This window comes from Cervus elaphus, chromosome 13 (assembly GCF_910594005.1).
Source record: "Cervus elaphus chromosome 13, mCerEla1.1, whole genome shotgun sequence".
Lineage (NCBI taxonomy): Eukaryota > Metazoa > Chordata > Mammalia > Artiodactyla > Cervidae > Cervus > Cervus elaphus.
In genome coordinates, this window is record NC_057827.1 from 62,393,827 (window position 1) to 62,414,246 (window position 20,420).

At 47.5% G+C, this 20,420-nt stretch overlaps 1 protein-coding gene across 1 annotated transcript; it reads left to right on the top strand.

Moving 5' to 3' along the window:
• Window positions 1-228: 228 nt before the first annotated feature.
• On the top strand, window positions 229-4,566 carry TCL1B (TCL1 family AKT coactivator B). The gene is made up of 3 exons (XM_043922111.1): window positions 229-456; window positions 3,083-3,247; window positions 3,438-4,566. Exons 1-3 carry the CDS (start codon window positions 295-297, stop codon window positions 3,489-3,491), a joined length of 381 nt encoding a protein of 126 aa, XP_043778046.1. The 5' UTR covers window positions 229-294; the 3' UTR covers window positions 3,492-4,566.
• Window positions 4,567-20,420: the final 15,854 nt, after the last annotated feature.

Consider the following 20,420-nt stretch of genomic DNA (forward strand, 5'->3'; position numbering starts at 1 on the left):
CCAGTCCTTGCCCCTTCAGGCGAGTGGGCCTAGTTCCGGAGACTCACACTCTTTAGCCCTCTGGGTGGTGGACCCCGGAGGCAGGCACCTCCTCTCCTTCTGGCTCCGCCCCTTATCTTCCCCTCCCATCCTCAAACCCTGGGCTCACTGGGCCCTGCGGTCCCGTGGAGGGTCACCGGCCCCGCCCCCGGGATAGCTGGCCCCGCCCCACGTGGATGCCCATCTACTTAAGGAGGCTGAGCTCCCGCGAGCCTCCACGTTTGCCTCGAGGTGCGCACCAGGCTCAACCTTGCGATGGAAGCCGAAGCTTCTCCGCCGGTGGGATCTCCCCCTTGCTTCCTGTGGTTCCAGAGGCCTGGCGTCTACAAGGATGAGAAGGGGAGGATCTGGGTGGCTGTGGCTCTGCAGATCAATCCCTCCCTCCAAGCTCGGGGCAGCGGGGCCCCTGAGAGCACAGTGAGTCCTGGGGCCGTCGGGGAGCCAGTGGAGGGGCGGTGGTGTCGCGCGACTCCAGCTCATGGGGGCCTGCACATTCTGCAGTAGGGCCCAGAATAGAGGTGAGAGGCTGGAGTTCTCACCGGCACCGGAAGACGGCCTGCGTGGGTTTGAGCGTGCTGATCCTGGCCCCAGAAGCCCCTGCCCCGAGTGGCACAGACAGAGCTTATCGACAGAGGTGATGTGATCCTCCGTGGGGTAGCTGAGAGAGAAGGAGAGCGCCAGCGAGCTCAGGGCCTAGTCTTGCCCCCAGTGCGTGTTGAAAAGGCTTCATTGATAAGGTGGCTATTCAGTTGGGCCCTGCAGGATGCATAGGAGGTTTCCAGGATCAGAAAGAAAACAGGACTAGCACAAGCAAAAGCATTGCAACCTGGAGGCAGTGGGTGGGCCAACAGTGTAAAATTTACCTTGGCTTCAGACTCCTAAACTGCAAAATGGGAATAATCTACCACGAGACAAGTGAATCACTAGGACAGGTCACCAGCTGAATGGCCTGCAGAGCATCTGAGAGACAATGTGTCCTAGAACCCCACCTTGGAAATGGATTCAGGAGCACTGGGTGGAGTCGAAGATGTTTGAAAAGCTCCTCAGGTGATAAGGATAATCAAATTGGAAACTGCTGCCCTAAACTAGGGGCTGGGATCACAGTCCACCTTTGAGAGATGAAATATAAATTCTTCAGGGTAATACCCTGATACTGGGGAAGATTGAAGGCAAAAGGAGAAGGGGGAGGCAAAGGATGAGATGGTTAGATAGCATCACCGACTCTGGACATGAATTTGTGCAAACTCTGGGAGATAGTGGAGGTCAGAGGAGCCTGGCTTGCTACAGTCCATGGGGTCACAAAGAGTTGGACACGACTTAGTGACTGAACAACAGCAAATATGGTAAATACTTATTCAGGTGTTAAACAAGCAATTCGCTGTTATTTTAGTCGCTAAGTCGCCTCCGACTCTTGTGATCCCTGGACTGTAGCCTGCTAGGCTCCTCTGTCCCTGGGATTTTCCAGGCAACAATACTGGAGTATTGTTTGCCACTTCCTTCTCCAGGGGATCTTCCCAACCCAGGGTTCGAATCCGGGTCTCCTGCATTGCAGGCAGATTCTTTACTGACTGAGCTATCAGGGAAGTCCTAACCACAACACATTTCCTAACAATCTTCAAATAGGTTATCCAGAAAATTTTTGGTAAAGAACACTGCAAGTCTGTCCCATACCTCCACCCAGTAAAGCATGCAGAAAAATTTGGACAAAATAGCTTAGTACGTTTTTAAAAAGCATACAAAAGTGTTCAGTGGGAAAACAATGGGTTCTTCAAATAATTTAGCCTTGAGCGGTGGAAGGGAACTAGAGCATGAGCATTGTTTTCAGTCTTTAAAATGATTGTTTCTTAATAGTTGACCTGGGTTTTCACATGCAGTCTTAGGATGGGAAATGGCTATCTAAGCGTGATCTAATGCAAGGATCAGCAAACTTTTTGTGAAGGGTCTTGATAGTAAAAATTTTCAGCTTTCATACAGTAAAGACTTCAGAGCAACTACTCAACTCTGCCTTCATAGTACAAACACAGCCAAAGACAACACACAAAGGAAGCCATTTTTGTTTATTTGCAATAAAGCTTTATTTACAAAAGCAGATGGTGGGCCAGATTGGGTCCATACTTTGTTTGTACCTGATCTGAGCCAGAATCCAAAGGGAAAGAGATTTTGCTGCATAGTTCAAAATATCCCTCTTGTAAAACCCATCCCATAAAAGTCGTAGGACAACAGACTAAGGAAAATCACTTGCAAATCATATGACTGATAAAGGGCTAGATTCTTAACTCGGAAAAGTGTTCATCACAAAGAAAAGACAATTGTAGAATAGAAAACTGTAAAATAACCTTTACATTTATTAATAGTTGCATCATACATGGAGCTTTGGTTGTATGACTGATAAAGGGCTAGATTATTAACTCGGAAAAGTGTTCATCACAAAGAAAAGACAACTATAGAATAGAAAACCGTAAAATAACCTTTACATTTATTAATAGTTGCATCATACATGGAGCTTTGGTTACATTTGACTGATGACTTTCCCGCATTTCTATACTTTTCTGCATTGACCTAATTTTCTTTGTGTGTGTGATGTTCACAAGAAGTAATAATGGCCATGATCAAAACTACAAAATATTTTTTTGGGAAAATCCTTCATTCCCAGGTTCTGAGCTCTGTGGATATCTTGTTTTTAAAAAGAGAATTTTTAAAACTATGGAAGTGGCCAAGACAGACAGCCAAGAGTGTACTGTGTAGGCCTAAACGTTTCTGATGGGCTGGAAACAGAAGCTACGTTTTCAGGGTGCAGGGGGTAAGGTGGGGTGCAGGCCTGTGGGAGGGTGGTACCAGAGAGGAGGCCTGGAAAGAACTAGTCCTCTCAGGTCCAGGCAAACCCCCAACTGATGTTGCCGAGAGTCTGGGTGTGGGACTCTAAAAGCATGACCATCCCACCTCTGCTCCGGGCAGTGCCCCCGCCCCAGCTGAGCCAGAGGATCCAGGACCCTGGTTGTGTGTGCAGCTCAGCATCCCTAATGGGGCCTGTCTTTCCCTCCAGCATGAAGTCAGCATCACGGTCCATCTGTGGCAGTTACCCAGCCAGATGCCCAGGCCCCCCAGCTGTCTGTTTGTGTCTGGGCTGCCCATGAAGTGGGAGCTCTATCCCGGGCGAAGGTACCAAGGAACGGATTCCAGACTCTGGGAGATAGTGGACCATGGCCAGGCAAGTGTGTGGTGGCCCATGTGAGGGGGGTGGCCGTTAAGTAGTGGCCGCAGGGTTGTGAGGTGGGACAAAGGAAAGGGGGAATCCCTGCCCCAGTCCCTTGAAATCTACAAACCCAGGTTCCCGTTGGCTTCACTGGGATGGAAGGGCATGATCTCTGGAGCTCTGATCACTGCTTCCCCTTCTACAGGTCATCTCCACGGAAAATCTGGTCCTCAGACGTCTGCCAAGTGGGAGCCACTGATGAGGCTGGTAGGTCAGGCCTGGAGACTCTCAACGCGGAGGGCCGCCCCTCTTTTCAGGAAGACCCCACCAGTCACCTTGCCCTCAGGCTGTTTCTTGAGTTTTTCTTACATAACCACCCCTTTCCTCCCCGTCCCAACCCCATTGGACAGTGATTTCCACCAGGGACAGACCCCCCAGTTCATTCACAAAGCACTGAATAATGGTTCTCACTCAGTTCTCTGAAGAATGAGGTGTACCTATGAACATCTCGTGTTACAGACAAGGAAACAGGCTCTGAGAGCTGGAAGGCTTTCCCTGAGACCACAGAGCCTGGAAAGAGCCGCGATCAAGCTTGGATCCACTGACCTCAGAACTCTTTAAGGCTGACCTTGACACTGGGACGCCACAAGTCTGGTCGATGGCAGTGGCCTTTGGGGACCCTGCGGTGACCCACAGAGGCTTCTCCCTGAGATGGGCAGCAGCCTGAATTGCTGCTGAGGGCCTCGAGTAAGGCCTGCTGTCCTACCCCTGGTCCTGCCCCGACCGGGCGCCCGCCCAGTTCCTCCAAGCATCCCTGACTGTCTTCCCCTTTTGTCTTCCCCCAGACCCGGCTGGCCCTGTGTCTTCAGCGAGAATCCCTATGCACCTGCTCATTGGTTTGCACACCTAGGGGCCGGGCCCCGTCCTCTCTGCATTTCCCATCCCCTCCTCCTGCTTCGGCTTCTCTGCACACTTTGCCTTCTTTGTGCCGTCCTCCAGGTGCCCCGCCCCTCCACTCCCAAGCCCCTCCCCTCCACGCCCAAGCCCCTCCCCTCCACACCAGGCCCCGCCCCGCGGCCTCCTGCGCAACCTTGATTGGAAACTTGACTTCCGTCCACTCCGCCTCTGGCGGGGGCGGCTCTGCGGGGGCGTGAGTGCCAAGTCTGAACCTGGGACTCACATGCCCCATGGCTGCCATTTCTGCTGCCGCTTTGGCTGGAGTAGATCAGGGACTGGGCAGGCTATCCACTCCGGAGCCTCGATCAACCCTGGAAAGTGAGTGCTGGCCCCTGAGGGTCCCCTCCAGTGCCGGTTAATTAAACTTCATTGCTTGTTGTTAACTTTTGTGCGGAATCGGAGCTTACCTTAAATTGATAACTAGTGTAGGAACGCAGCAGCTGAAGGTAGAACTGCAATTATTTCTTGAGTGTTTTTGCACACCTGGAAAGAAGCTGGGATCGGCTCGTTTCAGCAGCAGGTCCACGGTGAAGGGTAAGGGGATGGAGGGTGGGTTCTTTGCCAGGCTGGGCTCCGAAAAGGCAGGCAGACTGTGGCAGTCACTGCCGGAGAACCAGCGGCAGGTGGGCACTTGCACAGGTAGTGAGGCTCCCGTGTGCCTTGGATGACAGTGGGAACAGTCCATGAGCAGGGACGGGTGAGGCAGAGCCTGGGGTGCAGACTGGGTCTTGCCCTTGAAACCAGAGAGAAGATGAGGACAGTGTGGATGGAGGGCAGGCCGACAATTTCACGGTGGCAGCAAGAAGAGGGAATTCGCTCCTTGGGACTTTCCTGGTGGTCCAGCCGGTAAGACTCGGCCTGCCCAAAGTAGGGGCTCGGGTTCGATCCCTGGTCAGGGAACTAGATCCCACCTGTGGCAACAAAGCTCCTGTGAGCTGCAGGTAAGACCCAGTGCAGCCAAAATATATGTTTAAAAAAGAGGGAATTCATTGTGTCATATTAGTCATGAGAAGAGATCACCAACATGAAAGTCCTAACCTTAAAAATGAATCCATGATGTCACTGAAGAAAGCCCAGGGGATGATGATCACGATTTTAGGATAGGAAACACTTTAAAAAGAGAAAGCAAAAGACAGTTAAGACAGTTAACTTTCTCAGATGCAGCATTTTCTGTGAGAAGATGCTATAAAACAAGGGTATGAGGACTAGATACAAAGCATTTGAGTGCAGGATACACAGGGAACTCGTAGAAGAAATCCCCAAGGAAAGAAGAATGGGCGAATGCCAGGAAGGAGGCTATTTACAGAAAAGGAGACAATGCTGGGAAGTGCAGGTTTCAGAATTCAGACATGTGTATCCTGGATTTTGGCTGAAGTTCAAACTTAGGTATTGTGGGAGTAGATTGTTACAGACAACCCTGGAGGTTTGGTGGGCAATTCAGAAGCATTTATCACACTTTAAAGTGACACAAAGAGCCATACCTAGAGTATTAATACCAAGAGCAGGGATTCCAAGCTCAGCGCTGTGAACCTTTGGGCCAGATACATCTCCGTCATGAAAGGCTGCCCTGTGCTGTTTGGCAGCATCCCTGGTCTCTGTCCGTGTAGTGCCAGTGACATCCCTTTGCCCACCCCACTCCCCAAGTTGTGATTACCAAATGTCCCTTGTTGGGGGGCACAGTTTCCCCCGGTTGAGAGTTGCTGCCCTGGAACAACATTTGCACAAGAGGGAAGGGGAGGGAGCGCCGCGGTCAAGGCTCAGGTCCACCACGGAAGAGTGGTTAAGGAAAGGGAGACCCGGAGAGCAGCGGCTGGGCCTGGCCCCTTCTGCTTAGGAGCTTGTGTGATCTGGCAGCCTGGCTCTTTAGAAAACCCTCTTGGCTCAGATGGTAGCTTTAGTTCCAGTTTTTAAAGGAATCTCCTTCCTGTTCTCCACAGTGGCTGTATCAGTTTACATTCCTACCAATAGCAATCCCACTACTGGGCATATACCCTGAGAAGACCATAATTGAAAAAGACACATGCACCCCTGTGTTCATAGCAGCACTATTTACAATAGCCAGGATGTGGAAGCAAAGACCTGGATGTCCAATGAGAGATGAACGGATAAAGAACCTGTAGTACATACATACAATGGAGTATCGCTCAGCCATAAAAATGGAATTTGAGTTCTAGTGACATGGATGAACTTAGAGCCTGTTATACAGAGTGAAGTAAGTCAGAAGGAGAAAAACACTGTATATTAATACATATATATGAAATCTAGAAAAATGGTACTGATGAACCTACTTGGAGGGAAGGAATGGAGATGCAGATATAGAGAACGGACTTATGAACACAGTTGGGGAAGGAGAGAGTGGGATGAGTGGAGAAAGTAGCCTAGACATACATACACTTCCATGTGTAAGACAGATAGCTGGTGAGAAACTGCCGTGTAACAGGGCCCTGCCAGGCACTCTGATGATCTAGAGGGAAGGGTGGGGTGGGGGAGGGGAGGGAGGCTCAAGAGGGAGGGGATCTATGTATAATCAGGCTGGTTTGCATTGTTGTGTGGCAGAAACTAGACTTCCCAGGTGGTGTGAGTGGTAAAGAATCCACCTGCCAACGCAGGAGACACGGGAGAGATGCGGGTTCGATCCCTGGGTTGGGAAGATCCCCTGGAGTAGGGAATGGCAACCCACTCCAGTATTCTTGCCTGGAGAATCCGCATGGACAGAGGAGCCTGGTGGGCTATAGTCCATAGGGTCAAAAAGAGTTAAGCATGACTGAAGTGACTTGTAGCACATACGCATGCATGGCAGAAACCATTACAACATTGTAAAGTGTTTTTCCTCCAATTAAAAAGTAAGTTTAGAAAATTATAAGAAAAAGAAAATGTATCAAAAAGAAAGCCATCCTCCTCTCAGCTCATTTTCCTATCCTCCTTTTCCTCCCCTTGGCCTGAGATGGGTGGGGGCCTTGGGACGCAGCCTGCCTCCCACCACACTCAGGAAAAGATTTTCGGAGGACCTACTGGGCAAGATTTTCCACCTCCCTCCCTCCCTCCCGCCCCGCCCCCCCCCCCCCCCCCCCCGCCCCAACTCAGGCAGGAAAGGCAGGGGCTCCCCTCCGGCTCCCCTCCGCCTCCCCGAGGTCTTGGAGCTCAGTTGCTGATATGATATGTATGCCCGGGGACAGGAAATGCCTGGAAGTCCTCTTACAGGATGGCAGCCTGCCTGGTGAGGGTGCTGTCCTGCTGCAGAGTCCAACTGCAACTGTCAAAAGCCTCTGATTCCACTCCATTTCCTTGGTTCAAAGTCTAAGTCTGCCCTCCGCTCCAGGCCATCCCAGACAGAGGCTGGACCCGTGGGAGAACAAAGAGAGAAAAAGCACATCAAGATGTTTGCAGTCATTCCCAGGGGACTTCCAGTTTGCCCGAGAGCTTCAGATCCTCAGTGTGGCTCCTCCATCCTCTCCGTGGTTCCTGAATGTGTGTTTCCCTGTGACCACAGATGGTGTGTGGGTCTGGGGTGTGGCCTCCTTGAAGTCTGGACCTGTCAGCTCTGACTGTTTACTTTGGGGCATGCTGAGAAGACAGTTCTCAGCTCCACCTGACCAGAGCTGAAGACTGAAACCAGCTACAGGGGATTGTGTTAAGGACTGAGAGATGAACAAAGGAGAGGTTGTCCTGAAGAAATTGGGGGACATCAAACTTTTGAAAAGGGTGAAGGACAGTGACAGGTGTCGAGGAGCCTTGGGGCCACCCTGGATGTCAGAATCACTGACCGTGAAGGGTGCTCTCCGTAGGAGGGTTCCCTCCGCTCGGCCCAAGCCAGGGGCAATGCTCAAAACCCTGCAGTACCCCTGTGGCCCAGCCACTGACCAATGGGACCCTGATGCTTGGCACAGGTCCTGGGATGCCTGCATCCTGGCAAACCCAGGACTGAGCCTTCCCAGACTGTGTCACCCACTGGACATCTTCCTCCGTGGGGACATTTAGACTTTACGTCCAGATCTCTCTGCCTGGCCCATATTCCTCATCCGGGTCTCTGTTTCTCCTCAAGTTCTATGAGTTCCTTGAGGGCAGTTGGCCAAATTCCACAAACATTTACGGACTCAACTCCGGGCCAGGCCCTGTGCTGAGTGGAAGGAAAGAGAAATGGGCCAGAGTCCAGCCCTGCCCTCCCAGGGCTCAGTCTGACCAGGGACTGAGCACACACCCCGTGGATTGTGCAGCGGGGCTGAGTGTAAATGAGGCCAATCAGAGGGTAGCAAGAGATGGAGGGGAGGTACTTCCCTGGTGGTCCAGTGGCTGAAACTTCGTGCTCCCAATGCAGGGGGCCCGGGTTCATCCCTGGTCAGAGAACTAGATCCCACATGCTTCAACGAAGACTCAAATGCAGCCAAATAAAAATTGAGGGAAAAAAGGAGGGGGCCGGTGTCATGTATCTGGGGCATCTAGGGAGGCTGCCTGGAGGAAGGAGCAGGCTAGAAAAGCCCTCACTTTTATACCATGCCCTGCCAGCCTCAGTGGTGAAGAATCCACCTACCAGCGCAGGAGAGGCAGGACATGCAGGTGCGATGCCTGGGTCAGGAAGATCCCCTGGAGTAGGAAATGGCAACTCATTCCAGTATTCTTGCCTGGAAAGTTCCATGGACAGAGGAGCCTTGCCGGCTACTGTCCCTGGGGATGTAAAGAGCTGGACAGGACTGAGCAACTGAGCACACACATACATTGCCACCCCCACAGCACTTTATGTTACAGATTCAAGGTGAAATATGCAATGCAACATGAAAGCCTGATCCTTACAGCAAGCCCAGGAGGCAGGTCTCGACTGCTCCAGATGAGGAACCCAGGCCTCCGAAACGCGCCCTGGTCCACAGTCAGTGGTGGCAGAGTCAGGGCTGATGCTCAGGCATCCCAGCTCCCCCATCCCGGCTCTTCTTTGCCCCACCAGGCAGAAGCTGTGGGACGGGACACAAATGAAGATGCAAGAGTAGTTGAGGAAAGAGAATGGACGGAACTTGGTAGTGAGCAGATGTGGGAGGATGGGAGAGCTGGGGACAAGGATGCTTCTCAAGAGTCCTGGTTTGGCCAACGGGGTCCTGAGTTGGGAACATGCAAGGAGGTGGAGATCCAGGGTAAATAAAGCCGCGAGTCGGGTTTGGGATGCTGAGTGGGGTATCCAGGTTGAAATGCCCCGGAAACAGGTGTGGGTCTAGAGGAAGGTTGGGGCTGAATTCATAGGTTGAAAAGTCATCATCAGAGGTCATTGCCGGCCAGAGGAGAAGAGAGAACTATCTGGGGCAGAGGTCAGCAAACTCCCTGCACAGGGACATATAGTAAATTGTTTTGACTCTGCAGGCCATGTGGTCAGCTCCTCAACTCTGCTGTTAAAGCATGAAACTAGCCATGCGTGACACATGAAAAGTGGGCGTGGGTGAATCCGAATACAATGTCCCTTAACCAAATGGTCAGCAGGCCAGATTTTGGCTCATCAGCCATAGTTTACTAACCCCTGATCTAGAGAACAGGTATGCCAAGCAGAAAGAAGAATGCCAGATTCTTAGCAGGGCAGAGAAAGAATTAGCAAAGAAAACTAAATAGAAGCAGTCCAGATGGATGGCAGCTAGTTGGAAGAGAGAAAAGTCTGATGTGGAGAATGAGAAAAGGAGTTTAAAAAGGACATATAAATTTCTTCTTAAAAATGGCTGAGAAAACAAGGCACCACCTTTGTACTCCCAGGCACACAACTCCAGAGGTACCACCCACTCATACTGGGATGGACTGGTCCCCCAGCGCTGTGTATCATGGTGGTCTTCCTCCCTTCAGATGATTTAGAACCACCCAGAACTTAACACATGAAAGATAACCCAACACCGGAAAACATAACCACTGATGTTAAGTCCGAACACAACTTGACCTTTGGCATTTTACAGGGTATCATGCTAATCACTCTGGTAAAGTCTTTGTGCTACTTGACCTGATGGACAGGAAGTGGCTGGCACCCCAGATGCCCTCATAAGATACACGTGTGCCCAGAAATAGGAGTTAACCCCTGTGAAGGTTCAACGCTGCACCTTTAGTGAAGTTTTTGGCGCCCTGCGGTTTGTGGCAGGACGGGCCATCCCCTCCAAGCTAGAACATGGCCTGTGGCAGTGGGGCCCAGAGCAAGAGAGGGCTCTGCCACAGATCTGCTCTTTCGTCAGGGCCAAGAGACCCAGCAGATGGCAAGGCAGCTTTCCAGTTCCTGGGTACGTGGGTCAGAGTGGCATTCCCGTGGGCAATACATGCTGCCCTCAAAAGCTGAGAAAGCCCAGCCAGTGCCACGTCTCTTTAATGGTGGGAGATGAGAGGTGAAGGGAGAAGTGTGACAACTCCTTTAGCAGGATAACATTCATATAGTCCCTGCCCGCCCCCCGCCCAGAAACCTCATAAAATGATACCACATAGATCATCAGATACAAGTATGTTGTTGTTGTTAAGTCATTAAGTCGTTTCCAACTCTTTTGTGATCCCATGGACATAGCCTGCCAGGCTCCTCCGTCTATGGGATTTCCCAGGCAAGAATACTGGAGTGGATTGCCATTTCCTTCTCCAGGGTATCTTCCCAACCCAGGGATCGAACCTGCATCTCCTGCATTGCAGGAGGATTCTTTACCATTGAGCCACCAAGGAAGTCCATATATAAGTATAAATACAGAGAAGAAGCACTATGATGATACATCCAAAAATGAAAATAGTGGCTAGTACATCTGAGTCTGGAGTGTGGTCAAGTTTTTAATGTTTAATTTTCTTATAAGGAAAATGTGCTTATATCTCACTTGTGCAATCGAAGTTCATATTCAAGAACCGAAAACAGCCCCACACCAAAAAATAATTACAGATGGTTCCCTACCTACTTATCTTCACTGCCAAGTACCTTTGCATCTTTGTATTTCCCAGCTGGACCAGAAGGTGACAAAATGTAGCCTGTGGACCAAATATGGCCAGGCCCCTGTTTTTATAAAGTTTTATTCGCACGCAGCCATCCTCATCTTTATATATTGCTGTTGATTGCTTTTCACCAACAATAACAGTTGTATGGCTACAACAGAGAACTTTATGGCCCATAAAGCCGAAAACATTTCTTAATACCATCTGACCCTGTACAGAAAAAGTCTGCTGGCCTCCGATTTAGAAAACTTTGCTGGTTTCTCTGCCTCCAGGCCTGTCCCTGCACACAGGAGGTGAATCAGACGTGTCACTTCTGGCTTCCCCCAGGCCCTTAGGACAAAATAATCTTCCTGGCCAGCAGGGTCTTTCTCTCCATTCTTTTTTTTTTTTTGGGGGGGGGCGCCCGCCGCCGCCGCCATGCTGCCCGGCCAGCACGCGCACAGCGGGCGGGGGCGGGGCCCCTTTCTCTCCATTCTTGATTCATATGGAGGGCCACAGGGTCTTGTCTGCTCGCTTGCTGTCCTCCCAGCTGAGAAGTCCACACCTCAGCTCTCAGGACAGCTGGGGCCTCCTCGCCTCGGGTACCAGCCCCAAGTGTTGCCTCCTCGTGGGGGGCTTGCTTGACTAACCCACTAGGGTCAGCCCTTCCTGCATCCCTGCTCACTGCCCACCACTTATCACCATCACAGGGCTTCCTCTTGTCCTGGGGCGTGCACCTGCTGAGTCTAGCTCAGGGCCGAGGACCGAGCTGAATACACAGTAGTGGGGGCTGGAAGGGGGACAGATTCTGGCCGCACGTGGGCCACACCACTTATAATTTGGGGCAAATAACCACACCTTTGAGGAAATTGAAGAAAAGAAGACTAACTTACTCCCTTGTGGGGTGGAAAGGGGTAAGTAGCTCATCAGTCCATTGTTACCACTTTTGAGCCCAACTCCCCTTCTGGACAGAGGAGGGGACCAAGGCGCAGGAAGGGGCTGCCATGACTCATTCCTGCGGCAAGTTAGAACGCTGGGGCTAAGAGCCCGGCCTCATGACTGTCTGTACCACGTCATGCACCATCAGCCTTGCATTGCTAACCGGTGAGCTCATTACTTCCAGCCTCTTGGAACTGAAGGACAAGGTCCCCCATTATCCATGGGAATTATGTTGCAAGGTCCCCAGTAGAGGCCTGAGACCACGGATAGTATCTAACCCTATATATACCATATTTTTTCCTATACATACATGCCTATGATAAAGTTTAACTTATAAATTAGGCACAGTAAGAGATTAACAATAACTAATAATAAACACTTAACAATTATAACAACAATATAGTATAATAAAAGTTATGTGAATGTGGTCTCTCTCAAAATATTGTAGATTTCATGCCCTTTCCATTTTAACGTAGCATTTATTACACACTGTGGCCTTTTCCAGGTGTAGCAGCAAAATTAGTATGAATTTTTTTTCTTCACAATTTCATGGATAGACTATTCATTCTCACTGTAGATCTTAACAGTATTAAGATCTTTCCTTATTGAGAACTTTTACCTGTTTACTTAAATGAAGCACTTTATGGCTTCTTTTGGGCAGATCCAAATGGCCAGCATCACTACTCTTGTTAAGGAGTCCAAGCTCTCTCTACTGGCCACATGCCAGGCCAATTAACCAAGAGACAGGGTGTTTTGAGGCAAGGAATAAGCTGGCTGACCAAGAAGATAGCTGACAAGTGTCCCAAAATAACCATCTTACTGGGGTGTGGATGCCAGGTTCTTTTTATGGAACAGAGATGGGGGAGGTGAGGAAGTAAAGTAAAAAGACAATCTTGCAAATATCTCCTAGAGTGGCAAGCCCTGAGGAGGGGATGTGTTAATTTGTTTTTTCCTGGAGCCACCTGCAGGCAGACTGAGTCTAGAAGAAAGGCATTCTGGTTTAATATTCAGGCAGAGGGGCAGGGTTCCCCCAGGCAGGCTATTATGTATAAACAGTATCCTTTTAGTGAACAAAAGCAAAGGGCAGCAAAGATTAAAGTAACAGATCCAAGGTGGGGTCAGAATTGGCTCCTCCTTGCAACACTCGTATGCTCTGGGACCCTTGTTAATAACACAAGGGTTACTTAACACAAGTACTACAATACCAAGATGGCCAGTTAGTGACTAAGGGTGGGGACATGCTGGAAAAAAAGATGATTCATTGGGCTGCATGCTTTCCCAATGGTTCAGCAAGTAAAGAATTTGCCTGCAATGCAAGAGGCCAGGAGACGTGGGTTTGATCCCTGGGTCAGGAAGATCCCCTGAAGAAGTGGCAGCCTATTCCAGTGTTCTTGCCTGAAAAAGCCCATGGACAGAGGAGCCTGGTGGGCTACTCAGAGCCCACATTTTCCATTTAATATGTTCAGACCCCAGTTGACTTTGGGTAACTGAAACCATGAAAAGTAAAGCCACAGATAAGGGGGGATTCTCATGGCTCTGTACACTTCAGTTCAGTCGCTCAGTCGTGTCTGACTCTTTGCGACTCCATGAACTGCAGCACGCCAGGCCTCCCTGTCCATCACCAACTCCTGGAGTTTACTCAAACTCCTGTCCATCGAGTCGGTGATGCCATCCAGCCATCTCATCCTCTGTCGTCCCCTTCTCCTCCTGTCCCCAATCCCTCCCAGCATCAGGGTCTTTTCCAATGAGTCAACTCTTCGCATGAGTTGGCCAAAGTACTGGAGTTTCAGCTTCAGCATCAGTCCTTCCAATGACTATTCAAGGTTCATTTCCTTTAGGATGGACTGGTTGGATCTCCTTGCAGTTCAAGGGACTCTCAAGAGTCTTCTCCAACACCACAGTTCAAAAGCATCAATTCTTCGGCACTCAGCTTTCTTCACAATCCAACTCTCACATCCATACATGACCACTGGAAAAACCATAGCTTTGACTAGACGGACCTTTGTTAGCAAAGTAATGTCTCTGCTTTTTAATATGCTATCTAGGTTGGTCATAACTTTCTTTCCAAGGAGTGAGCGTCTTAATTTCGTGGCTGCAATCACCATCTGCAGTGATTTTGGACACTTAAATGCTACTAAAAACTGGGATTAATGAAAGTCAGGATACAATATTTACAAATCTCTGCCTAAAAGGATTTCAAGAAATGTGAGAGCAAAATGTGCATAGTACACAAGTTTTATTCTTTTGTTTATATATACAAAGATGTTTTAAGTAGGTATATAATTAACAATACAATTTGAGTTCAAGTTTACCTTTTCATTCTGTGGTATTAACACCTGGATAAATACATTCTTGGGTTGCCTGAAGCAAACAGGGATGGGGGTGCCTGTCACCCTGCTAAACAGTCTCCAAGAAAAGTAGAAATGTTGAAAAAAGGCAGCTGTAACTTGGAGCAAAAATCAACCTACTTATTTGTGATTATATGTCATGTTTTTTAAGGCAAACCCCTCAAGTAAACCAATTGTTTGATTTTTTTTTAAATAGAGCAAATCGTATTGTTCTGCAGTATTCTTCATCTTTTTAGCTGCAGACCAACAACCATTCCCTCCTTCCTATTTATATTAATAAAAATAAAAGAACTGGCACTGACATTTGGTTTGTCCCTCAATTCTTTTTTTTTTAAATAAAGCAAAATCATCTTGTGTGTGTGCTAAGTCGTTTCAGTTGTGTCCGACTCTTGTGTGACCCTATGGATTGTAGCCCGACAGGCTCCTCTGTCCATGGGATTCTCCAAGCAAGAATACTGGATCGGGTTGCTGTGTTAACTAAGAGCGAAGATTCCCTAGTTAATCCCTCTAAGTCCCCATTTTCTTGTGTGTAAAAGAGGCATCATTATAATAATACCTCCCTGAGGGGTAGCTTTTGGAGTGGCTCCTACTCAGCACTGCAGGCTTGCTCTCAGGCCTGGGCCAGACTTCCTCCCCGCTCCTGGCCTCGGTCCTCTCCTGGAACACCCCAGGATGTCCCTCAGTACAGCTGAGTTCCGCCCGCTTTCCAGAAAGTGTTCTTTGATGAGTCCTGTACTTCTGAACTCTCTTCCCCTCCTCCCTCCCTTCTCACCTCAAACATTCTGAGCAGGTATACAGGAAGAAAGGAAGCAGAAAGCGAAAGAAAAGAGAAAACCTACAATGAGCCAGAGCAGTTCTGCCTCCTAGGAGAAATTCTCCTTGGAACAGTTCATCTTTTATTTAGCAAAAAACACATTGACGGGGCACTGAATCCAGAAGAGCTACCCCAAGTCAACCAGAACAAAGTTGTTCTGCATAATAAGCTAAGAATATTAGCATTTCAGACATTAGTTATATGAAGAAAGGAGGGAGGAGGTGATGGCTTAGTGGGGAGGGGCTGGTGCTGCTCTTAACAATGGTTAGTCGCTCAGTCGTGTCCCTCTCTGACCCCATGGACTATAGCCTGCCAGGCTCCTCTGTCATGGGATTCTCCGGGCAAGAATACTGGAGTGAGTAGCCATTCCCTTCTCCAGGGGATCTTCCAGGGATCAAATCCAGCTCTCTCACATTGCAGGCAGATTTTTTTACCATTTAAGCCACGAGGGAAGCCCAAGGGACTTTTCAAAACCAGAGTGTCCAATAACTGACTTCAAGGCATAGTCTGAATGTTGACCCAAAGACCTCCTCAAATCCTCAATCGTAACTCCAAACGCACCCCCAGATCCTGTCAACTGCAGCCACGTGGTCAGGAATGACGGTGCCCAGGGGAGGTGAAGCGACGTGCATGGACAGGAATGGATGGGAGATAATCCATAATCCAATCTTGTAAGCGGCAACGGGCAGATGCGTGAGACCCCCGGAAATCCCTGGGGAGACAGAGAAGTGTGATATGGAAGAAGGGGAGGAGTCAAGCTAACTTAAATCTTTTCTAAAGGTGCAGTGCCCTAGCCAATAAATAGATCACATTAAACACAGGGGATTTCACCAGGAGCCAGATGGGATCATCAAATCATGACCGGAATCTATTACTCCTGTGTGTGTGTGTGTGTGTGTGTGTGTGTTTGCTGAGTTGTCTGACTCTTTGCAACCCCATGGACTGCAGCGCGCCAGGCTCCTCTGGCCACGGGATTCTCCAGGCTTCCCTGTTGGCTCAGACAGTAAAGAATCTGCCTGCAATGTAGGAGACCTGGGTTGGATCCCTCGGTTGGGAAGATCCCCTGGAGAAGGAAATGGCAACTCACTCCAGTATTCTTGCCTGGGAAATCCCATAAACAGACGAGCTTGATGTGCTGTAACCCATGGGTCCCAAAGAGTCAGACACAACTGGGCAGCTAACACACACTTCTGTAACATATGCTAAATCTGTGTGTGTTCTTTCCAAGATGAAGATTTATTGTGGTTATCCATGACCCTCAAGAGTCAGAGGATATACCTAAGGAGACACTCAGATCTTTAAACAAATACAGTCCAATCAAAAAGGTGGTGAAGTGGATGTGGCTTCTAGGTGTCCTTGGTTGGTGGTCTGATAAGGCTAGTGTTGAGGGGAGGCATCATTTGATCAGAGCAACCAATCAAGTTCTCTTGATTTTTGGCTTTTTGGCTCTTCAAGTCCACGGGCCCAGGTAATTAGCATCTTAACCATGAGGCTGCTGTATAAAGACCCGTATCATCTGGACCAGTTTCCAAAGTTGAATTCGATTACTGAGAAGTGCAAAGAGCTCTCCCATATTATTGAAATGTTCAGTTTAACAGTTTCAAGGACTACTGATTTTCTACCTCAAAACTATGAATGTTTATTATAGTAAAGTACTTGTGAGAGCATTTTCTTGGGAAATTTCTCACTTCAATTTGTAAACTGTTTGCCATAGGAGGTTCACTCACCGAAACTAGATGGACTCACTAACTGACAATGATTTAACTGGACTAGTTCAAGTTACCTTGTTTGGTATAAAAAGATGGGGGAGAATCTTTTAGAATTAGTATATTTCTAAGGGCATTTCCCCTTTGTTTATGAAGTTGTTTTGTAAGCAGAATACAATGACACTAACAAAGTAGCTTTAAAAAACAATAAGAATCAGGGAAATTTGGTAACAATGGCATTGTTTCCCAGTTTCCTCAAAGCCCCTCACAAAACCCAGCAGAGTAACTAGGACGGAAAAATAATGTAGAAAGTTGAAAAAAAAATCAGGAAATGGAGTCTTCCAAAGGATTCAAGTGAAAATGATGGATAAAGAAAACAGGCTAAGGAGATTCAACATATGCATATTAAAAGTTCCTCCTCCACTCAAGCCCCCAACTTCAGAAAAGTAATACTGTGGAATAGAACAAATACAAGATACTTCCAAAAAAAACTTTCTGGAAAATAAAACAAAGAAATCACTTGAACCTGTGTTTGGTTTTTTTTTTTTATATTTAATATCTGGCTGCACCAGGTCTTAGTTGTAGCATATGGAATCTAGTTCTCTTATCAGGGATCAAACCCAGGTAGCCTACATTGTAAGCCTGGAGTCTTAGCCACTGGACCACCAGGGAAGTCCCAAACCTGTGTATTTTAAAAGGATATGATGTACCTGGGACATACAACCAAGAACAGTCAACCCTGAGACATAGACTATTAAAAGCATCACATTTTATAGAATTGAAATCCTTTTGACATAAGGTAAAATGACCAAGTACCTTATATGGGATTAGACTTCCATGGAACACTTTTGTTACTTATTTGGCTGCACCAGGTCTTAGTTGTGGCACTTCGGCTATTTCGTTGTGGCTCTTGGACTCTTTTTAGTTGTGGCATGGTTTCAGTAGTCGTGGCACACAGACTTAATTGCTCTGTGGCAACTAAGGATCTTAGGACGCCCACCAGGGATCAGAGTCGGGTCCCCCACATTGCAAAGGTGGATTCTTAACCATGCAACACTTTGCATGGAAATTCCCATGCAACACTTCTAAGTTAAAATACAATGGAGTAATAAAGTACAGATATCAAAGAAAGAAAATGCGAACCAAGAATTTTTTTATTCAGCCAAAGTGATCTTCAATCACAAAGAACACAAACAAGCTGATGAAGCTGAATCAGAGAATATTGGTTCTGTGTGCCACGCCTGAGTGACCTACAAAACAATAAGGTTCAAACAATCAAGAAGTGTTTAGAGAAGCTTTTTGTAAGAACTACTAGTGAGCACTAAATGTATTTAATTGTAGAATGAAGATTAGGAGGCAAAAGGGTGAAAAATACTATGTATTTGTTCTATCCTCCAATAATGAAGACAGAATTCATCTATTAAAAGTTGGGAGAGAAGAGAAAGATTATGTATAATGTAAGCCTGCTCATTGCCTCAAAGGTATTGTTTAGCACTGTATTGTTTAGCACTAATACTGGCCACGTGATGCAAAGAACTGACTCGCTGGGAAAGATTGAGGGCAGGAGGAAAAGGAGGTGGGTGACAGAGGATGAGATGGTTGGATGGCATCACTGACTCAATGGACATGAGTTTGGGTAAACTCCAGGAAATGGTGAAAGACAGGGATGCCTGGTGTGCTGCCATCCATGGGGTCACAAAGGGTTGGACATGACTTAGCCACGGAGCAACAACAACAAGGCTTTCTCATTGCCTTAAAGATAATATTTAGCACTAAATGGATGAGATACTTAGGGAAAAAAAAGGGAAGGGAAAGAAGAGGTTACTAATTTTAGTACTCTTCACATTAAGGAACCACAACCTCTGTTACCATCCAACATGGCAGCCACCAGCCACATATGGCCACTTACTTTTTAATTATCATTAAATAAAATTTAAAATTCAATTTCCCAATCATACTAGCCACATTTCAAGTGCTCCACTGTAGCCAGTACATCTTTCATACACTTGAGAACACAGATAACAGAACATGTTCATCATTATAGAAAGTTCTTCAGACAATGCTACAACAGATAGCATTTTTTTTTCAAATAATTCTAGTCCCAGCCAACATCTTTTATTATTTTTTAGATGTCTTTATTCATTTATTTTTGGCGGTGCTGGGTCATCCGTCCAGTTATGGGGAGCGGAGGCCACTCTGTCGTGGACAGAGCTCCGGCTCTAGGTGCTCGGGCTTAGTTGCTCCGGGGCATGTGGGATCTTCCCAGACCAGGGATCGAACCTGTGTCTCCTGCGTTGGCAGGCCGACTCATAACCACTGGACCACCAGGGAAGCCCCAACAGATAGCATTTTTAAAAGAATATTACCCTAAGATATCAGTATAAAGATAACCATTGAAACAAAACACCCAGTCGATGGCATTTTGCTTTGGCATCCCAAGAAGATGAATAGATAGCCATTCTCTACATATTAATCTGCAGAATCAACACAGTCTGTCAAAATATCAGCTGACTTCTTTGCAAAAGCTGTCAAGCGACCCTGAAATTCACACAGATATTCAAGGGAACCAGAAGAATGAAAACAATCTTGAGAAAGAACAAAATTGGATGACTTATACTTCTCAGCTTCAAAACTTATCATAAAAATAGAGTCATCAAGACAGTGTAGTATTGGCAAACATCAATTGAACAGAACTGAGGATTCAGAAATAAACCCTTACTTTTACAGTCAATTAGTTTTCTAAAAGAATTTTAATTTATTTTCGACTGTGCTGGGTCTTTGCTGCTGTGTGGGCTTTTCTCCAGTTGCACCGAGCAGGGGCTACCCTCTAGCTGCGATGCATGGGCTTCTCATTGCGGTGGCTTCTCTTGTTGGGGTGCACAGGCTCCAGGCGTGTGGGCTTCAGTAGCTGCGGCGTGTGGGTTCAGTGGTTGTGGCTTCTGGGCTCTAGAGCACAGGCTCAGTAGTTGAGGTGCACAGGCAAAGTTGCTCTGCGGCATGTGGGATCTTTCTGGACCAGGGATTGAACCCATGCCTCCTGCATCGGCAGGTGAATTCTTTACCACTGAGCCACAGAGAAGCCCCAGTCAATTGATTGTTGACAAGAGTGCCAAGACATTCCAGTGGAAGGAAGAAGTCTTTCAAGAAATGATACTGAGGTAACTGGCTATACACGTGGAGTCCTACCCTCACAACATACATAAAAATTAACTCAGAATGGATTATATACATTAATGTAAGAGTTTCAACTTTAAAACTCTTGGAAGAAAATCTAAGAATAAACTTTCATGACTGTGAAGGTTAGACAAAGCTTTCTTAGATATAATATCAAAAACACAAGTGATAAAAAAGATACATTAGATTCATCAAAATTAAAAAGCTTCGTACTTTAAAGGATACCATCAACAAGTGAGTAGACAATACACATATTGGGAGAAAATATTTGTAAGTTATATCTGATAAAGCAAGTTGAGTCCAGAATATATAAAGAATTCTTGCAACTTGGTAATAAAAAAGAAAATAACCTAATT

What these genes read in the sequence shown, in the direction of transcription:
- TCL1B (XM_043922111.1), top strand. Translation starts at nt 295, where the DNA reads ATGGAAGCCGAAGCTTCTCCGCCGGTGGGATCTCCCCCTTGCTTCCTG. An exon ending in GCGGGGCCCCTGAGAGCACA is followed by an intron (nt 457 to 3,082) that starts GTGAGTCCTGGG and finishes CTTTCCCTCCAG; the next exon opens with CATGAAGTCAGCATCACGGT. An exon ending in AGATAGTGGACCATGGCCAG is followed by an intron (nt 3,248 to 3,437) that starts GCAAGTGTGTGG and finishes CCCCTTCTACAG; the next exon opens with GTCATCTCCACGGAAAATCT.